The 25,564-nt window shown below is 33.8% G+C and overlaps 1 protein-coding gene across 10 annotated transcripts; it reads left to right on the forward strand.

Annotated features, from left to right (window-relative positions):
- The first annotated feature begins 479 nt into the window (after positions 1 to 479).
- Positions 480 to 24,471, forward strand: LOC132910819 (solute carrier family 2, facilitated glucose transporter member 1-like). 10 transcript variants are annotated; one of them, XM_060966876.1, is made up of 9 exons: positions 480 to 893; positions 3,688 to 3,881; positions 12,388 to 12,418; positions 12,505 to 12,564; positions 12,654 to 12,677; positions 19,607 to 19,705; positions 20,302 to 20,866; positions 21,024 to 21,424; positions 21,495 to 24,471. In XM_060966876.1, exons 1-9 carry the CDS (start codon positions 885 to 887, stop codon positions 21,840 to 21,842), a joined length of 1,731 nt encoding a protein of 576 aa, XP_060822859.1. In that variant the 5' UTR covers positions 480 to 884; the 3' UTR covers positions 21,843 to 24,471. The 10 variants fall into 10 exon arrangements, with proteins under 10 accessions (XP_060822859.1, XP_060822896.1, XP_060822877.1 ...); XM_060966894.1 differs by lacking the exon at positions 480 to 893 and adding an exon at positions 1,635 to 2,142; XM_060966939.1 differs by lacking the exons at positions 480 to 893; positions 3,688 to 3,881 and adding an exon at positions 7,345 to 7,429.
- The last annotated feature ends 1,093 nt before the right edge of the window (positions 24,472 to 25,564 follow it).

Raw genomic sequence — 25,564 nt, forward strand, 5'->3', positions numbered from 1 at the left:
ATTTATGCGGCACGTAATAAATATTCTAAAGATGCCCCTCAAGACGCTCAGATCCATTATTCATACATGCGTGCGCAGTCCATTCCATCGACCACCAAGGGATGAACGGAATGTCCTTCTGTCATTGGTTGCTCTAACAGATCATTATTCTGAAAGTTGCCGAACGCAAATCAAGTTACCAAGTTAGCATACATATATACTAGTATATACGTATGCATATGTACCATTGTTTTATGTACAGGTCTGAAACAGGTTCTGTGGCGGAGAATGTCACGATTATACGACGACCTGTGTTTTTCCTATCCGCTACCAGCGGCGTTGCTGCAGAGTAATAATAATAATAATAATAAAAATAAAAAAAAAAGAAAAAAAAGGGGATGCAAGATCATAATTTTGTGTCCCCTAAAGCGAAGTTTAACCATAAATAGAAATGTTTATGCATAAATAACGTATATCTACTTATAAAGCGTTACAAAAGTTATAAAATGTTTACTTGATTACTTGCATCACGTGTTACTTTGTTGAAATTGTTTTAGCTACTCGACATCAGCGTCCTGTGTGTAGTGGATAATTCAAGAAACTTTCTGTCCTCAAATTTGGAACTACCCCCTCCACAGGAGTTTCCTGACCTGTGTGTACGATCGTGGTCTTAAGCAAAAGATTTTAACTTTGAAAAGAAAATGAATATAAGACGATTCTGCGTATAAGCGTCTGCTTCTTCTTGATGAACCTTCTTAAGCAATCACTGAATGAATTCGTGATTCCTTAAGGGAAATAAGATTGACTTTACAAAGATGCATTACTTTGTAGAAATTTAAGCATTGTCTTAAGAACGAACTATGAATACGGCCCTATGAACACTCGGTAACTGAATAATTCACCAGATGACGCTGGTAAGTTTATGAGAAACAATATTGTAAGATTTAGTAAGTGTTAAACTATATCCCTGATTATATTTTTAATAAAAAATATTGATTAAAAAATATCAAATACAAATACTGTAACTATCTTTTCAATATTCTAACAAGAAAAGAGTTTTATATTTCAATGATATTTCACTAGATTTTAAATTTTTTATGTTAGAAATAGTCGAATGATATTTTAGTTATTACATACTCTTTAGTATACGATATCTTTTTCTAGTAGTGCGTCATTAAAATTATGTATAGAAACGTGACTTTATAAATCGATATCAGTTGAAGTAAACCACCTTTGATACACATAGCTAGTCTTAAAATCGAGTGTTCTTTTTTATGTAATCAATGTTATTAGAAAACACAATGAAAATTAATTGAAATTAAATAGCGACAATAATTCGTCGTACAAAGTTGACATTGATTAATAGATATCTTTTATTTGATTGTGATATTATATATATATATATATATATATATATAAGATACAATTGACGAAGAAATTTCTATGATGACGAATATAAAGGAAGTTGACTTATAAGAAAAAATGTAGCAATAATAAACATTAAACGTATAAGTACCTATTAAACATAAATGTTTATATTGTTTTTCGTCAATTTTTTCTTTTAATTTCTATCGAATAAAGACGATTTTAACTGTGATTAATTCTAAGAATGCAAGGTAGAGTAAGAAAAAATATGAATATCTTCGGAAGATATTGGAATAGTTAGAAGTTTGATAGAATCTGTCGGTAGGATATGCTACCAGGTCAAGTGAAATCAATTGAAGCAAGAATTAATTGATGCAGGAATATAGGAGAATAGAAGAATCGAGGGGGAAGAAGAGGCGACGCATTAACGTAGTTGTGTTCGTTGTTAGAGGAAGCCGGAGGCTCGTCTAACGACGTACGCGTTAAAATTAAATCCAGCCGGAGGCCGACGGCTACGTCTTGCCGACGGCGACGACGACGGCGACGTCGCGACTTGATGCGTCCTCTAGCTCAGTCTCAAGAGCACACCCTGGGTGGACGGATGCTCTGATCTTCGATATTTCGCTGCCCGTATTTTCGTGATTTTATCGTCGATTTCATCGGTAACACGTTCAGCAGATCTTTTCACAATCAGCGCTATAAGACGTGCAGGTTCGCTCATTGAGAAACAACGGACTCTTGCCGAACTGTTCTCTTCATTCTATTCTTTCTATCGTTTCTACTTCGCTTGAGCACGAGGTAATTAATAATGTCATGCTTTTCTTATAACAGCTTTTAGACTCCTTGTTGACGTCAATGGACCATGTCCTGATTTTTCACGGTCGGCATATTGGCTCGAGCGAACTAATATATTTCATCTTATATAGAACGAATCTTATATGGAGGAATCATTTTTTTTTCCTTTCACGTGCGAAACCTTTAAACGTTGGTTCATTGGTCGAACGTATAAATGTTAAATATGCATAGCATATTCAAGAATTCTTGCCAATTCACGTCGAGTGATTTGCGAGAAACATGCTCATTTAAAACGTAATTAATAATCTACTATAAATATATATGTATATATATATATGTATATATATATTTTTTTTTTTTTAACACAAGGAATTAAGAGAGTAAAACTCACAACATCAAGTAGAAAAAGAAAGTATATCAATTTTAATTCTAAATCAAATTATACGTTATAATTTGCTCCTAAATTTTGTGTATTTATCTGTTTTTGAAATCCTAAATAGCGAACAGTGTGAATTATGTTGATGTTTTCGAAATATGTAATTAGCACAAAAGTTACATTAATTTCTAACGATTTTCTTGAATGATCGTAGGACGAAATTTTCAATAGAAGTGGGGAGTGTGTCATCGAGCCACTAGCCTTGATTCTTTGCCAAATAATTGATAGGGAAAGCGTACTGTTGTCACATTCTCGCGCTAATTTTACGTACATTATCTACGACGCATAATTGACAATTGTCATTATTCTAACGATATATCTATTTTTATCTTTAATAATTTATGCGGAAACTGCAATATTTCAGTCAATTACAAAATTGCATATCACCTTTCTCTTTTCGGTAATAATTGCCATCTAAAAACGAAATCTGTACATTTCCAACGTGCTTGAATAGTATAGTAAGAGTATAGTACTCGATGTAAATTTATGTCAATTATCGACATGTCGCTCACCTCACCGATTTCGATGAGTTTTGTATATATTGTAAAAGTGAACATTTCCAACGACTTCTTCCTATACGTAAAATCGCAGCTCGGTCTTAGTTTCCGAGATATTCGGAAAAAAACTGTCGATACCACACTGTGAATTCTGCCTATATTTGTAGGCGTCCGCGTAGGCTGTCAGCGTATGCGCCAGTATTGGTTGCCGGCTACCTTAAGACGCGACCGCCGGATAAAATAGCGTCCATTGTTTGCATAAAGATATGCAAACAAACTACAAACAAAAGATAAGAATTAGATTTAGACTAGGCGTCATTTTATTCGTTTGTCTTACAGCGGCCGATAAGCAATATCGACGCATACGCTGCCGTACTGACGCACAATTATAGGCAAAATTCACAGCAGTGGTATCGACAGCTTCTTTCCGAATATCTCGGAAACTAAGACCGAGCGGCGATTTTACGTATAGGGAAAGGTGTGTTGCAAACGTTGATTTCTACAACATCTTCGAAAATCATTGAGATCGGCTAGGTGGCTGAGATATTGATATTTTCCAAAAGTGATAAATACGTTGGTTTATCGCTTTATGTATATTTTCTTCGGTGTTGTAAGGAAAAATGGATCGAGACGATGAGGACTTTGGAGAAGGTTTTGTCGCAGAATCTCATCCACTTAGGCCAACGCATCTTTCTGTTCCTATTAATGGTCGACCAGATTCCAGAGCACCTAGTATCAGCAGCAGTGTTAGCGATATGGACGTTCCGATTTATGCCAGAGAAACCACTATACCTGTCTCAGCTGGAAAAGTGAGTAGATTGTTTTTATATATATTCAAATCATTTATCGAAATATCTTTAAATTGCTTATGTAACAAATTACTTTTAGACATATTAGCATTTTCTTACATCTTTTCTTGATATTCCACTAATGTATTTTTATCGTATGTTGTACTAATTTACTTTTTATTACTAAAATTGCAATAAACCATTACTGATATTAAATACACACAACATGGCACTAACTACTGATATTAAAACACACAAACATGAAATGTATAAAATAACTATATAAAAGTAATAGCTGATTTGATGTACATCCCGAGTGAAATTTATATAGATACGAATGTTATCGGACAATGGAGTAACGAAAGTCCGAAGCGTTAATAATAAGTCGTTAACTAAGCTCTGCAGATTTTTTACCGTAATATTTTCATCCAAATGATAATGGTTGTTTGAAGGAAACATACGTATCGACCAAATTTCCCCCTACTTGATCGAAATTTTTCACAATTTATAGATATAAATGTAAGTATGGTAGCATCATCAGTGCGTAAGCTACCACAACTTACGAACGATCCGCGGAACTTTCATTAGTAAATGACCTAACGATTCATATATACATATAAACGAAAATGCTTTCTATGTGCATGTACACACGTAAGAAGGCAAGCACGAGAAGAAGATAATTTATTTGAAGAGAAACTAATTGTATTCACGTTTAAGGTTACCTATTGAATAACCACACTCTTTGAAATGAATATCGTTTAATATAAAATATACTATATCGGAGAGGAATTTCCCCTCTCCCCTATATGTGATAATATATAACAACGAACAATAAAAAATAATTAAATGGTTAAAATGACATTTGGATTTCGATATTCAAGAACGATGTACGATACTTGCGATCTTAGAAATTCCATAAGGATGTCGATTACAGAGTAAAAATGAAATAATATTTTGAATCGATGTTGCTTTACGATAATTATAATCAATAGAGCACATAAACGATTGACGGAATTCTTGACCTTACGCATCACAGATCATTGATCGATTCTCTAGAGTTTGCAGCAAATATCGTTAGTCTTTAGTAATGCTTTCTTGATCACAAACGATCTGTGGTTTCTTCGAATGACGTAAGATGAGCTCTAAACTACTGTACGTAGATACGCATTTGACCCTAGTTAATAGAATTCTAAGCATTCAATTAATATGCCCTTAGTACCTATCGGATAATTAAACGATACTTATCGCTCGTACTATCTCGATATTCTATAATTATGGATTTTATAAAATATTATTTTAGTGAATTCTTTTGTTTCTTTTTTTTTTTTTTTAAATAATCACATAAATCCTACAAATCAAGTTTCTCAGCAATTGCAACAACAATTTTAAAAACTAGCAATAACGTGTGATGGGGATATCTGGAAGAAAATTTTCAATCAAAATTGTATCAAAGTCTTGTTCTTATATTATAATTTAGTTATTCGGAACAACTATTGTTTCAAGATGTTCGATTTGATGTTGCACAAAAGATTAGAATTTTATACTCTCGTCAACAGGTGAATTTTCCCTTTCGTTCGGTTTTCCGTTTCGAGTTACCAGTCTAAGGACGATGTATTGACACAAACAGTGGTTAACATATCGCGGTTCGACCATAACAGTATCTAATGTTAATAATGTTAAACGCATCTTGTTTCGCTAAATTTATCTTAATTATCTTTTTCTGTTTCAAAGCAGTATATGTTTTACAGCGAATATCGTTTTCTTGAAAAATAGTTATAGATAACTTGTGTGTAGGAAATGATTTGAGAACGCTTGATAACCTAGCTCCTGATTGGTCGATTCGGTGGGTGTGTACAAGGCACGTCACCTGTCGTCTGTCGGTGTTCTTTAATTCCTCGAGATATGTATACTATCTGACGCAATCGCATATGAATGTTACATAAACGCGATATGCAATTTACGACGAGTAAAAATATATTAAATTTATATTAATGCTACACGAATTGCGCGTAATTATGAGTAAATATGTGAACTCATGGGGAATTTTATAGGGAATTTTATAGGGAATTATTCAGAATTTAGAAAGTCCACACGTTCTCGATTTCGTTGATTTTGAAATATGTCGTAGAAATCAACATTTTGAACAACTTTCTCCCATACATACAATCACCGGACTCTCTTAGTTTTCGGTTCGAAACGTTCATTTCTTCAACGTATATACTTAAAAACCATAGAAACCGAGAACGCATCGACATTTTAAAAATTACCGAATTATGTTCCTTTATTTATTATTAAATGAAAAATATAAGCAGTAATGTTCGTTTCATAAGAATCTCAATTTTTATGTTTGTCACGAAACAATTTTCAAACGACATACAATTATTGAAAATTGTTATTTATTTATAATTTTTTCTTCATCGTTGTAATATACGATAACCATTCGATTAATGTATCAGTTATGAAATTCGCTTAATACATTGCGTTTCTTTCGCATTACATATGTATTTGTCTTTTGTATTATGAGCCTATAATTATGACACATTTCATATACTCATGTATGTATGTATGTATGTATGTATGTATATGTATTTCTCAATTTCTCAAAAGCATTATTCATTTGAAACATGAATGTGCATTTCTCAGATTTTTCATCTTTTCTTGACAAAAATATATAAACATCCTCTAGTTCCCTTTATGATTGCACTATATATTTCTAAATTATAATTAAATTATCAATAATTGTTTTAGAACTTTGGATTCGATGAACGTACGTACCTATGTAACAGCTTGAAAGTGGATGGAACATAATTTGAAATGCTAATACATACTTGTTTTACGACATCAACTTGCTAAAGGAAATGACTTCAAATTTCCTTTATATAAATTCCCCTTATAAATATAATATATTAATGTCAGAATATTTTACAATAATTTGAATAATTCCAATATTTTTATATTATATATGTATTTAAATTATAAATTGCAAACAAAGAAATTTGATTATCATGAAACTTGGATTCATTTAAGCTTATTCACGCTTGAATAAAGGTATCATTACTATTTGCTATCGTTCTTAATATTGTTTGCTAAATTTGTATAATACAATAAATTAAATTGTATTATGTATATATAATTTTGAAGCATAATGTTACGTTGTAATTATTAATCACAATAAATAGGTGATGCGATAACTATACGTACTCAAAGATTTTGTTTCAAATTTCTCAGAAAAATGCAAAGTAATAAGAGGATTGTAAACATATGTGCAAAAATTGGAAGGTTATGTAGCAAAGAGCTGGAAGAAAACAGGAAGAGTGAGGGAGTGAGAGGGAGAGGGGGAGAGAGAGAGAGAGAGACAGACAGACAGACGGACAAACAGACAGAGACAGAGACAGAGATAGAGAAAGACAGAGAGACAGAGACAGAACGATTCTTGGGGGCTCGCCATCTACCAAGTAATGACGTCGCGTAGCGAGCGTGTTGTAGCTTGCAGTTGCATCGAATGTGTAGCTGTCGTTTATCTCCCACGCGATGGTATCATTCATTTTTACTTGAGATAAGATAACCAAGTACGTTTTATTACACATCCGCATACTCTCATTGCATCTCCTTTTTTTCATATCAATAATTTGATAAACGTTCTACGATCAAAAGTATAGTCATTTCTTACCTCTATACCATATCTGTATACTTCAGAAGAGGTTAGAATATGTTTACACATATACGTTATATTTAAAATATTAATTATACAAAGATAATAAAGTCGTATTTTAGATAAATGTTTATTTTATTTAACATAAAATAATGAAATATTAAATTTATATAATTATTACATACAATTGCATACACACACGCACGAATGCACGCACTTTGCTTTAAATTTCTTATTTAATCTATTGCCATTTATGATATTTGCAATCAGTAATCTCTATATGTGTCAACATAATAAGTTTTCTATTCTAAATTACGAGAATTACGATGAATTACTTCCCCTTAACCAAAGTTACGTGTTTCAAAATATATCGATCTACCGGTAAACATTTGGCCCACATAGGCGTCCGTGGTGGCGCAGGCTCGACAAAAACAGCCAGAAATGGAAGTCAGTATACCTCATACCTTACGCGAATACGTATGTCACAAGCTAAAGCACGCTATTTAACAGATTGTTGACCTAACGGTCGTTTAAATATTCCGTTAGTTTTATTCGTATAAGAACATTATATGGTTGTGTATGAAAATATACATTGAAAATAATTGTGATGAGAACGGTGTCTTTAAAAAATATATATATGTGACGATATATCCGAATGGTTAATCGAATACGATGTAAAATCGGTGTAAATCTAAAAAGATGTTGCATGATATTTATAACTAATAATATTCGAGGTCAATTGTTTTTTGCATTATGCAAGTTGTAAATCAATAAAGTTCATAATACGTGCATAATGGCTTTTAATGTGAAATGTAGGAAGATATAAGAAATGAACAACCGTTATGCAATAGTAAACGCGAATGCGAAAGTGAAATTTTCCAATTTTTCTAAAGTGATATATTAATATTTCGAATAAATATTAAATTCTTTAGATAATCTACACATATAACCTTTAATTTCTCTGTGTTATATCAAGTAATATTGTTTAAGAACATTTATTAGAAAATTTATTAGAAAAGAGTCACTTGACTCGAATAACTAAACTATAGAGTTAAAATAAATTAAAAATATTTGTAGTCTATAATCAACAACAACAACAACAACAACAACAAAGGAAAGGAACAAAGGAAATACAATAGAGTAAGAGAGTAAATTTATTTTGTTATCTGGATATAGTTATTGTTTCCTCTGATCACATGACTTAGACTAGAGATAATTTTCCAAATGGATGAAAAACTAAGCAATGCTAGATTTGGAATTGCAATGAAAATTTTCGCGCGTGCGCACAAAAACACAGTGAGACTTCTTGGTTGGTTATTCGTTTACCCAGGCAATATAAGCATACAAGGATCGAACGTGAACCCGCTTGGAATAGTCAAACCCGCGTTCCCTTTGACTACGTCATCAACAGTAAGTAAGTACGCATACATACTGACATACGTGTTTCGTTTGTGTTGCGCTTCCCATTCGCGCGGCCACTATTTCTCTTATGAAAATTCATTAAACGAATTCCACGTTTGCTTTTTGTAAATTCAATGCAAATCTAAAGTAGATAGAGACAAACTGACAATCACAAGTTGCAAGTAGACATTTATTATCGAGTTAGGATACAAATAGGAAATTGCTTTCTGACTCTTCTGAGGTTGTAAGTATGTATATAATGCATTTTAGTAATGTAAATATATGTATATATCGTTCGTAAGGGATGATCGTTTATACTGATATCAATGATGATTCTAAAATTAATTCAATTCGATGCAAAGGAATGTTTTAATTCTTACGATAAAATAATAATGATCAGCAGTGATTACGTTTTATGTATTTATTAACGGCAACGGTTGTGAATGGTAAGAAGGTAAAGGTAATACGATTAGAATTGTTTCTTCAGTTAGACTTTGACTTGAAATGTTTTGATATGTATGTAGATGTGAGAAAGGAAGCAATTCAAACAGAGATTATGAGTTTCAAAGAAAATTACGCGATATAACGATACCATATTGCATGATGTATGAAGAAATATAAAATCCATATATACATATAGAGAGGATATGTTAGTTAAAAAATGTTTGATACAGACTGTTTCGTTAAAAGTTCATCCACTCCATTTCTTCGCACACGAAATTATCATGGGCTTGTTACGGCCTCCTACATGTTTAATGGTATTATCAGTGGCGGCTCGTAGATTTTACACGTAGCGTGCTGCGTGCTGCGTGCTACATGCACGTGTGATTACACGTAAACGTTCATTACATGATAAACAGTCTCAAATAATTAAATCGGCTCGACGATTTTTCTTGACCGCGAACATATCACTAACCTCTGGCGTTGTATATGGAACAATGTTCTCTTCCCTTGGTCGTCTGAACGATACGATAAGTCAAATCAGGAATAGCTGTTCCCAGTGTTCTAATTTGAATTTTTTCTTCAAAAAATCGCGTAAGTGCAAACAAGTCAAAGAATTCACGAAATTAATTTTCAAGGACTGATATACTCGCGTATTAAAATTAAGATTCGAATTAGATCGACACAATGAAAAGGGAAACTTTTAAATATTCACAGTAACCAGAGAACGTGTGACACTGACTGCGGCAAGGAACGGAGCATGTTGAAGGAAGGAAAAGTGTGAGATTGTGAGGGAAGATATTAACGGTTATATTGATATCGATACAATGGACAGGGATAGACTTTTGTTTAGTCTAGAGGCGATTTTCAAACGTTGTGTCCGCCTGACGAGTAGAACTAGAAGGCAATCCGTGACTGCTGCGAGCCTGCTGCGAGCCTGCTGCGAGCCTGCTACAGTCACTGACGCACGCGTCGTTTATGCAAGAAATCAACTCGCTGTGACGAGGAGTCACGAATAAATAACAGCATAAAACAAAAATTATAATATCAGCGATTTTTGAAATATTTTTTAGCATGCTGCAGCACGATAGCGCGTATTGAGTAGCCGCCCTTGGATATTACATATTTTGTTTATATTGATCGAAACGAAGATTGATCATTCAATCTTCGTACGTACAATTTATATAGAAGCAGGCTAGAGTCCCTTTCGATGACCCCATTACGACGTTGTCCTAGTGATATCTATTTCTTTTTTTTTTTCTATCTATAATAACGATTATAACATTATAGTCATTAAAGTATCATTAAATGAGACGGGATGTTGTAATATAAAGCATGCTATATATACACGCACATATGTATATTGCATATAAACATAATAACAGCGATATATAACGAACAGATTAATTTAATTAATTTAATTTGTTATGCTATATTACATTAATAGAAACATTTGAGGTGACGAGCATTAATTGCGCGTGTGCGTTCGTGTGTGTGATTCTTTGTTGTTGAATGAAAGTAAAATTGTCTTTCCTTTGAATCAATGAAATCGTATAGAATCGTATACATACAAAGTGGGACAATAATTACACCCAACTTGAATATTTCCGTCATTCGTAGTAACACGAAAAAAATGTTATATACAAAAGTTGCACGGTATAGAGAGGGGCATGCTGTGACACAGACATTTTTATGTAGATGAAGGCATAGAGGGGATTTCAAGGTTGTTCACAGTTTTTTTCAATGAAATGCTGTGCTCGTTTCATCGCAGTGCGTTAGTCTGTATTGAGACGACTTCGGCAAACTATCGCCGGAGGTCATCCAAGGTCATCAAAGATGGTAGAACGATTATTATGTATTATTTCTTTCGAGTTATGGATCAGCGTGAATCCAAAAATCTTATCGTCGCTAGATCTAGGCGCGTATTTTTATGTAAATGAATAGTTTTAAAATATTGTTTATGTTCTACCAATATACGGCGTGTAGCTAAGAATGTATGTAAACATCGTGGCAGTTTGCAAGATTAGCGTGAATGATTGCTAAATCAAATATATGACTATCGATCGGTACGATTATTATCAAAATGAAGTTTTCACTGGAAGAGCAATTAGATAGGATTGCCATTTATGGAGAAATGAATAAAATTCGATAGGGATTTTAAGCCTTGTATGCTGAACGATATTCAACGATATCCGTATATATCGTTCGCATCGAACGTTTCGAAGATTATGCGGAAAATTAAAAGAAACCGGTAATTTGATTACATGTAAGAACGATCGTCGTAAAAGACACGGCTACGAGATGTATAGCGATACGAGAATTGCAACTTCGCGTTCACGTAAATGGTCACCAATTGAAATATTGTCTATAACGTAAGAAAGCTTATTTTGCTATCACACTTGACCTTGGATGACCTTCGGTGTGGGTTTGCCGAAGTTGTCTCATCAGCGAGTATCGCAGCGCGATAAAAAAAGAAAAAGAGAGAAAACACGCGAGAAAGATGATTACGTACGATATGAATTCTGTAAGAAGTACGATGCCGTTGAACCTTTTTGGTTGTCGTATCGTTGACTGCATCATGTGCAATCATTTACAATCCTTACGATCACGATGCGAACTCGAGATGTCGATTGACAATCATTTGCTATACATTTCATATTTATATTTCATATTTCACCAGATAATACATCGTAAATACGTACAGTGGATATATTTATAACCATTTGATTTTTAAATTATCTTGAAATTACTTCGCGTAATCTCATGAAACGATTCGAAGCATCTTAAACGTTTCAATCTTACGTAAGGCCAGATTTTACTCCAATGATTTTATTATCTACGTATATTCACTTTTCCTTCTCTTGTAAACATTATTTCGTAAATTATTCATTTTATAATCAATAACATATGACGCGCGCGCGTGTGTGTGTGTGTATGCACGCGTACATACATATTATATATATATATATATATATTTATTTATTTATATAATAATATAATTATATATATAATTTAGGATTCTTTTTTTACAAGCCGCTTTATAATGGCAACGGAAAATGACAAGGTATTAGCAACATAGAGATTAATATAAAATTTGTAGACATTTGAATATTTTCGATATGCGTACGCAATTAACAAATTTCTATTTAGTCGAGCAATGAAATCGAGAAACAGGCTACAACGCCATCGCCTTTAACACCAGCGCCAAAGGTAAAGAATCTTTTTCCAAAATTTCAGTAGAAATACCGTTAAAACGAATCTTATCTTTCCTGTTTCTTTGTTTATTCTTTCACACGCAGCCTACCACGGAGGATAAGCGGTGGGTGAGTATACGATAGAACGTGAACGATAATCTTCAATATGAAAAGTATCTTAATTCGTATTTTTACTCGTTAACTCTTTGTTTGGTCATTGAAATTATTTATTATTGTTTATTGGAGCAACCGTTTTATTTCGATTTCGTTCTTCCTGTACGAATCTCGAACGTTACCTCGTGTACGAAGGTAAGCGCGTATATGGAAGCCATTTTTCGTTGTCTGTTAACTCACGACGAGTAAAGTTGCGCGTATCGATAGGAGCCTAATCTCGCGTAAAGTTCAAATTTTGGCCATGTCGAATGTCACCGGCGATAATATAATCGTTCTCTATGCTCTGTCTATTAAATTATAAGTTTCGGATAGACAAGAATATCCACGGCTGGAGGTCACATTGTCGTTTCCTTGACTTTACCTTTTTATCTCGTTTATTCTTATATTTCTCACATATTTTGAAACGTCGTTTGTAAATCCACCACATCTTTGTATTCTCTTCAATGCTTATTTCCAACTTTACTAAGTACGTATATACATACGAACAAGTTTTTGTAATAAGCGGTTGTGTTAAAAATGATCGGCCGATTGATTTGTATTGGCGTTTGAATTTCACTTTCTAGAAATGCGGTTGAGTCCCATGACGAGCAATTTTTTATTCGTTAAAAATATCACGTTACAGACAAATAGCTATATTCTTAGATTTGTTTCTCCACTTCGTTCTACGTCTTTATCTTTGAAACGTCGTGTCGTCGTACACGTAAAACCGTCCAATTCCTCGGAAAGCGAGTTTACAGTTTACACAGTCTGCGTAATTTCCGTTTTGTCTAATGATAACGAAGCCGTCAAAGTCTATCGAACCGTAGTTTAATAATATCTTTGAAATATTCCGCTTAGAACGATGTTTATTTATTTTCGTGAAACTTTCTAAACGTTTAAACAAAGCGAATGGTTAGGGGAGAAAAACCGGGTAAAAGAGTGCGCATTACCAAGGGAAATAAATAGTTGAAAATGTTTGTCTATGCGGCCAATTTTTTCTTCTTGCTTCGAACGCAAATAAATTTGATCACCGTGATCCGCAGAAGTATCGACCGAGATGAATTCCAAAGAATAGAGGTAATACGTCGTTAAAGCGTTCTCCGGATTACGTTGATTACGACAACCACTCTGACTTTAATATTCTTAACTATAAAATTGGCGCAGGCAACGCGAGCGCTACATTAAAAGGCTACATCCGGTTTTGCATTGAGACGGTACGAGCTTGTAACAACAAAATAATAGATCCAGCTAGAGCAAGGGTTTGTTCAAATTCTCTCTCTCTCTCTCTCTCTCTCTCTCTCTCTCTCTCTCTCCCTCCCCCTCTCATAGTGTCCATTTAAATTTTCTCAAACAGCCATTTTAATATGATAGTAACGCTTATCTTTCTAATATCTTAGCAAAAAATTCTCTTTTTCATCGAATTTTTCGTTATGTTACTGTCGCGCTGAGAAAAACTTTATAAAATGAACCTTACATCACGATATAAGATATTGCTATTATACCGAACCGCGTAAACATATTGATTTGATACGTGGCGGATGAAATATAAGCTCGTTCGGTAGAACTTTGGTTTAACACCGATGAAATCGAGAAGGACAAACGTAAGAAATCTAAATGCGTTACTATAATGTTTGAAACTGCTCGTCTATACAACTGCGCTATAATTACCTGTTAATGCGGAACGTGTTAATTACATTTTTGTCTAATTTATATCGCGTAGACAAATGAAATTTTTAATCAGCAAGCGGTTAGCGATCGTATCGTTGTACGGAACGATCTCTCGCAGTTATTATTTGAAATTACTCATCTTCGATAGAACGATAGAACGATAAACTATTGATTTTGAAACGAAGTCGAGCGTTTTTACCCAAATTTTACCTCTATTGGATGAAAAAAAATTTGTTGACAAAAATTGATCGTACCATAAATGAAACAACGTCGCGAATACCGAGCTGTCCATACCTATTATGGGATTCGATGATAAACAGGAACGTACATTTCGTGTTAGTAAGCGGTATTCGTAAAAGTAAGTGGTCGAGTTAATTATCAAGGAAAGAAAGGAATAAGAGCAAAATCGTCGTAAACAAGTATGGACGATTGTTAACGTGAATTTCTTTTCCTGTGAATTTCATCGGGTGAAATGCTGGATCGGTGAGAGAGGTAAGTAGGTAACTTGGTGTCGTCCAATTGGTCGTTCGAGGGGCCCAAGCTCGAGGGAGAAGCAAAGAAGGAGAGGGAGATACGACTGGTTTCGAAAATCGGCTTTCGACCCGCTAGCACGAATCTGGTCTCAGTAGCTTTCATACGCGACCGTGACACGGAACGATTCGGTCGTTGTCTCTTCGCTGTTGCCGCATCTGTGTGTGATTCGCATTTTGTATACGCGTTAGTGACAGCAAAACCTTCCTCCGATAAAGTATAACGTATAATATTTAATAATAACGGTTACGAGATTTTATCGATTTACCATGAGCTGCAGGCTACAGGTAAAAAAACTATACTTGATACATGTATAATATTAATTGTCCACAATACTAAATTAACAACTAGACGATTTATATATATCGCGTTACCGCATTTTTCTATCTCGCACGATCTTTCCTCAAATATTTCGTATTAAGTTATTAGTTAAGTTATTATTAGTTATCGTGTCAATTTCGCAGCAGACGAAATATTCTTTCAAATCAATCTGTCGTGTTTGCTCCGAGCATCGTGGAATGGTATGCAAATGTTGTTAGCGGTAAAATATTAATATTCAATTTGAACGTTCGAGGTACCATAGATTTTCAAAATGTGGAAAAGTTTACGCTTTGTGCCATTAGAAGTAAGACTATAATAAATTAATAAATTCGCCTTAATTAATTCGCCTAAAAAAGGTACGGAATTTCATTGCTTCTTATTTTCTCTTACAAAGAAATACGATTCAGGTTTATTTCCAGCGTCCGATTTTAATACACAACTAATAGAACATTCAAAGTGGCCGATTGGTTTCGGGAATTCTATTTTTTACAGATTTTGGCTCGTTTATCTCTTCGAACGTGTTGTTAACCACGTTCTTTTTTTTATTTTTTTTTTTTTTTTCTAAGCTAATTATATTTATTGGAGCATAAGATTATTCGACTATCGTTCTACGTTAAGTTTAAAGAAACAGAAGGAGGGAGAGAGAGAGACGTTTATTTAAATCAAGTTTGGTGGAGTGTTGCATTATCGAGATTGCTTTTAAATAACGATTAACGAATAATCGTTGAACGAGATCGTTGCATAGGCTTCGCAACAGAGATTATCACGCGTCATCTTTCTGAAACTGTCGTTATACTTTGATAATTTAATTCGGTTAAAATATCGCAAAGCTTTCTAATAATTTTTTTTCTTTTTTTTTTTTTTTTTTTTTTTCTTCAATACGGCGCGTGCCAGCTAGTACAGGCGAAGTGAAAGAATGGAAACGTTCGTGACAATTATTAAGAGGATCGGGTCGTCCTTTTGTTGGATAATATGCATATTGCCTGGCAAATTGTTTGCAAGTGTGTAATCCCTATATCTCGAAAGTGAAAGGAAATTAATCGAAAACTGTACGTTAGGAGTTACATCCATATATAAGGTTAAAATATACGCCGGTGACATTATTAGAATTGCGATCTCTTGTTCAAGTTTATGAACAAAGTATATCACGAGTAAATACTGGCGAAACATCCGTACAGTCCGTACGATCCGAATGGTTCGCGTTAGTTCAAAAGTTTGGCAAAAAGACAGCGAGGGAAAAAGCTGAACGTTTGCTCGACTCGTGTATATTAATCTGACGAATGCGTATGATTATTTCTATATATGAAAACCTTGAACGGTAATAATTACCTAATACGATAATAATGACAGGTATAAATTGTATTTTTTACAGTTACATATCCGTTTTTAAATAATGTGTTTCGAGATGAATGAGACCGGTGTTCGTGTTAGAAGATGGAAAGTAAAATTGTTAGGTGTTCTTAGAATACTTGCAAATATTATTTTCTTAGCGCTTTGTTCTAGCATTTCACTCTATTTACCGAAACATTTGTTATTTATGCATTTATAGTATGTAAATTATTGAATTAAATCGGATTTACATTTACTATTCTTTACAACTTACATCATACAACGAATGACGCAAATCGGTAACCGATGCAAAATCGCAATTTCTTAAATACCATACACCTGGTCATCGAATACGTAAATAAAAAGAAAAAAAAAAAAAAAAAGAAATATGTAAATAAGATTAACACGTTTATACGAAGAATTTTGAAGATGCGAATATTTTTTTTTATAATAACATATACCTATCGTTTTATAATAAATTCCAACAAGTTCTAAGCTTTATTTTATAAAGAGATATAAGATCTAGTTTAAAATTGATCGAAATGAAGAAAAGATTGGTTCACTGAACGAGCTGGTTAAGAATCAAAGTATCCGGGGTGGCGTCCAAAATTATTTCTGTTTAAGAATAGTAACGTGAAAACAACGTCATTCTTTTTATCTTTGGTCGAGAAAATTTCTCTCGTATATGCATAAATATATAAGCAATAAGCGAGAGACAATATAATTTACGTTAATTCTTTAAGATAGAATACAATTCTATTCGTGACAATTCCAGATCGCTGGGAAATAATACTATACATATACTTGATTAGTTATATCATCGCGTGTATAGATCCTGCGCACGTGTGTATGTGTGTATATATATATATATATATATATATATATATATATATATTTCGTTCGTAGTTGAATTAATAAAGAAGTTGTTCGGAGACTTCGTGAAAGTCTTTACCGTACGATCGAGGATCGTCGAACTAATTGACAGCATGAAAGTTTTAATAAATTGTTTGCGTTCGTGTCATGTGGTGGCTATAATTAGGATGCTCGAACTTGTGCGTGCCACGAGACCGATGTAAAAGAGGCCTGGCGTCGTCAGCCAATCGGCACCGTTCGTGATCGACACACCTCTGTTTCGACCAATCACCAACAAAGGTTCGAAGAACAGGAAATTTTCGCTTCTTCACGAGTTCGTTCGCGTTCGTTCCAGAATTAGTACTATGACATCATACTCATAATGAAATGGAATTTCGTTACCGTTACTACGTATTTGTCATCGTTATTGGAAGTAACAATGATTTTTTTAAATATATGGAACGTACTTGCTTTAAAACAACGCTGGCGTATCGCCTACACGAACAAACATATATAATTACAAATAAAGGCACAGTTACACTACCGTGTGAAATATGCTTACGAAACAATTTCATTCGCATCGCTGTTGATGGTGTCGTTTTCTTGAAACGGAGTCTCAGTGAATTCGATCGAATCAAATAAAAGATAAGTCAGCTTCGCATCGTGATCAAATATTTAACGAATCGAGGTGAGAGCAGTCAAGCTCGAAAGAAATTTTTGATAACTCGAAATAAAATAAACTCGTACATCAGGGACAAATATACCGCCTCTTACGCCTACAACGGTGCTTTTGTTATTTTATCGAAGCTTTGCTTCTCGGATTGGTCGCCTCAAAATCTTAGCTATATTCCGAATACATAGCAGTTGGTTCGGTAATCGGTTAAACATGGAGTATAAAAGAAAACGATGAAAACGAACCGTGCCATGGAACGTGCTCCCGTATATGTGTAGTAGTAGAGACAAGGCTCGTCTGTAACGCAGTTCTTAATATGCATATTCATGAGAAATAATAAATCGCGCGAGATACATATGTATTTTTATCAGCGACTTGACAGATATTCTCCCATTTGTGTCAATTAAATATTTCCTTTCAACTTACCCTTTCTTCCAAACAGTTGCTTTGCACGTCGGTACGTATATCGTACATATAAAGTAATCTCTGTGTTCAACATAAAAATAATGGGCGAAAATAAAAGTGAAAGTGAAGTTAAGGGCAAACGCTATTTTAACAATAACATATGTAGATGATGTACATATAATACAGCCAAGTACGATAATAATAATAATAATAATAATAATAATAATAATAATAATAATAATAATAATATGTACATGCGTTGCCTGCTGCTAACACCTTCGCAGTATAATGGATTGTACGAATTAATTTGGAATTAAATTGGAGATTATATTCGTGCTTCGTTTGATTTGAGAGACACTGGCTGGTAGAGTTCTCTCGGACACGTGTGCGAATCATGTATAATAGTGTGTTTAACGTGGTTGTGTGCCATGGATAGGAGCGGTATAAAAATGCGTGGCAGGGGTACCGACCTACAGAGTAGTTTTTGACACGTGCTTGGAAACACCGAAGACCTATATAACTGTACATACATCCACGTTTATAGATATTTTGCGTAAAACGATCGAATTGCGGTAGTTTAATCTGATTATCGGTACGGTTCTGTTTAACTCGTCAGTGAATCGATCAGAACTTCTCTCAGATGACTCTGAAAGCAGTTGGATTCGCTTACATCGGGAAAGCGGTAAGATTTGCAAATAGGTCTTCGGTTTGGTAGATGGTAAACCACAATCGGTATTTTTCATGACCTTTTTCGTCTCTACAAACAAACGTTGGTCGCTATAAACTTTGTCTATATATCTGTCTAGTATTCTTAACGTTCAAGCTTCTCTTTCCGATCTCAAATTTGTTTCGCGTAACGATTAGATCCAGTTAGAAAACAACTAGATGAAACATAATAAATACCTGATATCGCGGTCTTCGTTAATCTTTTTTTAATTTTCTGTTAATTTTTTTCGACATTTTTTTCAAGACATTAAGCTATCTTTTTACGATCCGGAGTAACTACTTTTTGGCAGTTAGTTTCCTTTTTAGTAACGTTAAACATACTCGCGATACTATAGATGCCCGTCTATTCTATAGATTTGATTTTGCGATCGGATCTGATAAATAATCGTCCTTATTGCAGGGTCTAAATGGACGACTAGCATTTGCTATTGCGGCTGCTGCACTTGGATCATCGTTTCAACATGGGTACAACACTGGTGTCGTTAATGCACCTCAGCAGGTATTTCATAAGACACATTGTCAGCATTTTTCTTGTACACACCGTCGATATGTGCCTACTTTACGATCATATTCATTCGCACAATTATTAAGCAAAATTGTTATTTATTTAGGATGATCGGTTGTTGTTGTTGATGTTGTTAATTATCAGCTAATAGTCGATGCTTGCGTTCCAATAAATAATTTGTCCTTTCCGTTGAATAAAGTCTCTGGATTTATCCTAAATACTTTCAACGTTTTTTATTCTTAATGTTACCGTTATATATATACGTATAAACATCATACGAGCGGTTAGAATCAATAACGAGGCTTTTCACGTTACATGCATAATACCTTTTTCCCAGTTTTCCATCGTAGGTTTTTTTATGTACGCTGCGTGTAATTTTTACGTGTTTAATTCATTTTTGCAAGCGCCACTATTGCTCAACGTCGAATAGATGAAACAGTTGAAGTTGCGATTGTTTGATATTATAATTGCAAATTAAGTTTTCGAATGTGAAATGTAAGCGAGTAAGTGGACAAAGTATAATATAAAGTATAGAGATGAAAGTGAATGGCAAAGATACGTGATCGATGGTATATGACGATGTGTTACAGCTCATCGAAAACTGGATCAGTGACCTGAAGATGAATCGTACTGGACAAGTAACTAAACAATCGGAAGTAACGATGATATGGGCAATAGCGGTGTCGATATTCTGCGTAGGCGGAATGATCGGTGGCTCTCTGGTGGGTTCGATAGCCGATCGTTTTGGTAGAAAGGGTGGTTTATTACTGAACAATATCCTGGTCCTGCTCACAGTAATCTTCGAGGGCTCTGCCAAACCAGCGAAAAGTTACGAAATGATAATTGTCGGAAGATTTCTGATCGGTATCAATGCAGGATTAAACGCTGGTTTAGCGCCCATGTATCTATCCGAAATATCACCTATTCATCTACGAGGAGCCGTTGGGACAGTTTATCAACTAGTTATCACTATGTCTATTCTGATATCACAAATTCTTGGCTTGGAGCAAATTTTGGGCACTGACGAACAATGGCCGGTTCTTTTATGCCTGACAATTGTCCCTGCAATTTTTCAAGTGATTACGCTTCCATTGTGTCCCGAAAGTCCGAAATATCTGTTGCTCAGCAAAGGAAAAGACATGGAAGCTCAGAGAGGTATTCAATGTTGATTACTATTCTAATGCTGTGTATCGTCCGTAAAGTACAAAGCTGTGCCGCTTGTTTCGCGTACATTGTTTTCATTGAACAGAATTCTATCGCATTATTGGAGCGAGACGTTTATCGATAACGGAACGATCGTTTGTTGTTGCAGCTTTGGCCTGGTTGCGTGGCACGATCGAAGTTCACGACGAGATGGAGGAAATGAGGACGGAATACGAATCAGTGAAACTTGTACCAAAGGTTACATTGAAAGAATTATTTGTAAATCCATCTCTTAGAATTCCATTGATGATCGCGATCATGGTTATGTTCGCACAACAATTGTCCGGAATAAATGCCGTCATGTTCTTCTCGACCAAGATCTTCACGATGGCGCAGTTGGACAAGACTGCGGCGCAAAATGCAACGATGGCCGTCGGAGCGATGAACGTTGTTATGACATTTGTCTCTTTGATACTTGTTGAAAAAGCTGGAAGAAAAACGTTGCTATTAGCCGGATTCAGCGGAATGTTTATCGATACCGCGTTACTCGCGGTTTGTCTTGCTTTCGCAGTAAGTAATAAATATTACTTATAAGTAATAAGTATAACGGATACATCTCTTTTTTTGGACACATTTTCAGGATACATCTCGTGCAGCAGCTTACTCCTCCATCGTACTGGTAATGACGTTCGTAATCCTATTTGCAACTGGACCGGGTAGCATCCCTTGGTTCTTGGTGTCCGAGTTGTTTAATCAATCCGCGAGGCCCGCGGCGACGTCCGTTGCTATCGCGGTCAATTGGACGGCCAACTTCATCGTCAGTATCGGATTCCTACCGCTACAAGAGGCATTAGGTGCCTACGTGTTCATTATTTTCGCCGCACTACAAGCATTCTTCGTTTTCTTCATTTACAAAAAAGTACCCGAGACAAAGAACAAAACGATGGAGGAGATTAGTAGCATGTTTCGACAAATATCGTACCAGTAAGAACTTTCATATTGTCGTTGCGCTTAAGAAATTAATTAGAAACCTATTCTTAAAGAAAGGTTTTCACGGAAGAATGAATCGAACGTAGATGCGAATTTCTTTCTTTAAACAGTCCGTGACTTGACTACAACGAATACATCTATTTTTAACATGCTATTCACGTTTTCATACGAGTCGAAGGCGTAATATTTTTTAGCGAATCATTACTACGGAAAATTGTATTTTTACTTTCTGACGAATTCGAAGAATATTAAAAAAGCTCTACTTGCTTTTCAATGTGTATTCTAAACGCTGTCAAGTCGCGCATATTTTTTAAGCAGTTTGACTTTGAATTAAACTTAAACTTAGTTCCTATCATTACCGGCACAATAAACTTATAGCGACATACGAAAGCAGTATCAAATTACACATACACATGAGACACAATGTTAAAAACTACCGAATTGTACATCGTAACAAATTTGTTCGTTTCTTCTTATATCTCGATACACACAAACCTCGAATGAAATTAATAATACATATTACAATGATCAAGATACTATAGTTTTAAAGAATTAAACGAAGCTCAACCTCACAGAGACGAATATTTTATTTCTAATATATATTTTCATATCGAAGATCAAAAACATGGAGAAATTAGCGATTCAAGAGACGCATAAATGGAAAACATATATATTTTAACTCGCAGTTCCTTAAGAATAATTGAGAGAATTAGACGGCAATTTTCCCTTTTGCACATACTGTTCGCACTAGATGTTGTTCTATCTTCAAAAAGAGCGAAGAAACGATATTATTTAATTATACCGATACTAAATATTACTACTCTAGTCATAAAAATATAATATTTTTTCATTGGAATTACATTTGGGAAATCTTGCTAAAATCAGTATACATTTTGCGTAACGTAACATCAGTATACAATGGTTGAAAATTATTTGTTTTTTTTTTTTTCTTTTTTTTTTTTTTTTTAAATAGAGATTTATACGATATGAACATTTCGATGTTTCTGAAATCCTCGATAGAAATTTGTTTTACGCGAAACGTTTCCAAAGTATTTCTAAATGTTAGTAAAACGTGTGTATATCTGAAATCAGGCAAATATAGCCTAAAATTGTTGGAACTCGTGAGATTCGTTCTCGACAAAAATTTTGCTATTATAGAACGTACGTTTTTAAAATTTTTTACAGTTTTATTGGTTGCATGTATACAATTATACAGACTTTTATAAATTCTATCACATTATGCCGCAAGAAATAGAAATTTTATCCAAATGAGAAAAATGAAGAGTACCGCCGTTACACTTGTACATAGAGATATACGTAGGATATTACCGTATAGCGTACAGAAGAGAATCGTATTTATATATGCATGTAACTAGTGAATGTTTAAATCCGTATACCGTTGTTGTTATAATTATTAGGTAATTAATTAATGTAATATAAACGATAGCCAAAAATCATGTTGAAATATCGTAACGTATAGTTTAGAAGAGTTAGTTTCGCTGTAAATCATGAACCGACAGTGTAATGTTTTGTTTGCCGCGTACATTCTTAGATCCAAATAATACTCACGCATAGTTGTATCGTTGATGCTAAACTTATCGGGAAACCCATGTTTTCACGGTGTGCCGGTGTACCTTTCCAACAAACAGATTCATTAACCGATAGTGGTTCTTCGTTTTTTAAATGCTGAAACATGCAGAAATTGTGTAGGTGAAACTAAAAACATTGCAATACATATATAACTCTAAATTATGCTATACCATACCTACATGCATATATCTAAATCTAATGCATTAATTAATTAGATAAATAATACTTTCGAAAAATAATTCAACGTACAAAGGTCTTTTATATTTACATAATTTAAATTGTATTTACGACATTTCACGACGTTGTTATACAACACATAAGTTCCAGTCTATATCTTATACGATATTAATTACAATTCAGTAATCGAGGTAGCGAAAAAATAATTGAAATAATTGTATCGATTCAGTTATTAAATCAGTTCCTAATCACGAACCACCACCAATATCTTAAGCTACGATTAATTGAAAATAGATAGAATAATAATGCATACAGGCAGTAGATAATTATTTTTGTTTACTAAATCTACCCGGAAACTATTTTGTTTAACTTACGATGATCGATCTAACTATTTGTCTGTCAGAGGCTTAAGTTATGTAATAAGAGACCTATTTTATTATCTATAATATAGAAAATTAAGGATTCTGTTATAATACCTGTAAATCCTTAAGGTGTTTAGTAAACATTCATAAATGTCAGATAAGCAATAAAAAGAACAAATAAACATAAACGTACAAGTTTAAACGCCCGAAACGCGTTATTTTTCCCTTATCTGACGTATATGAATTACGATTTTAATATAATTAAAAATAAATTTACAACAGGCAATAAATTATTTATGTATAACGTTAAAAATCAAAACTTCTATATTCAAACTTTTACACATACATATGTTTAGCGTTATAAAGGCACTGAATTACGTGGACAATGAGTACAACCCAACATACAAATATTTGTATAATTAAATCTCGAATTTTTTTTTTTATTCATCAACTATATCATGTAAGTTCTTCGAGGTACAATTGTAGCATTTAGTGTTAGATTCTTTTTTTATACCTGACACGTGTATTCGTTATTTTGATTCTTACTTCTTTCTTCTTTTTCTTGTTATGGGATTGATACAACGTACATATCCATAAGATGTAACGGAACAATTCGTAAATTTCGCGCGACATTGTTACTATTATTTAAGCATATATTAGAAATCCATTATCCACAATATCGTTACGATTATTTAAATCATCCTTGCATCGTATCAACTTCAGAATTTATTATAAAGCATCATAACCACATGTATCGCATTATAGACTGTAACTTTCGATCCTAATATACAAATCACCATAATAAAAACTATGTAATATTACTGAGTATGGAATGCAAATTAATCAATTTAATTGAAACTGAATATGTATATCGATCACTCGTAAACGATCGAATTAATGAATTTAGGAACATCGATTAAACATTATTTGACATTTAACATAACTAAGTCGTTTGCTGAAAATGTTTAAAACGAAATTTGTTTTTTTGCTAAATTTATCGATTATAAAGTTATCGTTCATATGTGTAACTTTCTATACTGGTAATGCATGCAACATTATGTATATACGTATACATAATACAAAAATAAATAGTTTTCAATGACGCATCTCTACGTTATCGGAAGTTTTCTAAAATTATCGCGTAATTGGCAAAGCTAATGGCAAGTAATTTGATAGAAAATGCCATTGTCACTGAATATACTTATTATGATAATTTTTATGTCTTGCCTGGTTTGAAAATTCATTAAAACTCCCTGTTTGTACTGATAAACGAGCAAATAAAAAACGACGCATATCGAAAAGTAATTTAGCATTAAAATATTGAATGAGAAATAACAATCGGCAATGGCAACGGCTTTTCTAAAATTGTTAAAATTGTTAAATTAAAAATAGAGGGTGCGATGTACGTATACATGTACGTCAATTGTGATAATGCAAATGAAAACAACTAAATGCGATGCAAGTTTATAAATTATATGAAATTTCGATAATTGGAATTGTATACGTAGAGTAATTTACGTAAAATTTCCGTTCTAATCGTATCGCTAAAATGTGAAAACCATCGTACGGTGTAAGCAAGTAAATTGTACAT

Source organism: Bombus pascuorum, chromosome 1 (genome assembly GCF_905332965.1).
Source record: "Bombus pascuorum chromosome 1, iyBomPasc1.1, whole genome shotgun sequence".
Classification (NCBI taxonomy): domain Eukaryota; kingdom Metazoa; phylum Arthropoda; class Insecta; order Hymenoptera; family Apidae; genus Bombus; species Bombus pascuorum.

Bases quoted from the DNA above. Each gene is read 5' to 3' on its own strand.
- LOC132910819 (XM_060966876.1), top strand. The intron at 12,565-12,653 runs GTAAAGAATCTT...TTTCACACGCAG, and splicing joins CTTTAACACCAGCGCCAAAG to CCTACCACGGAGGATAAGCG. The intron at 12,678-19,606 runs GTGAGTATACGA...TCCTTATTGCAG, and splicing joins CCACGGAGGATAAGCGGTGG to GGTCTAAATGGACGACTAGC.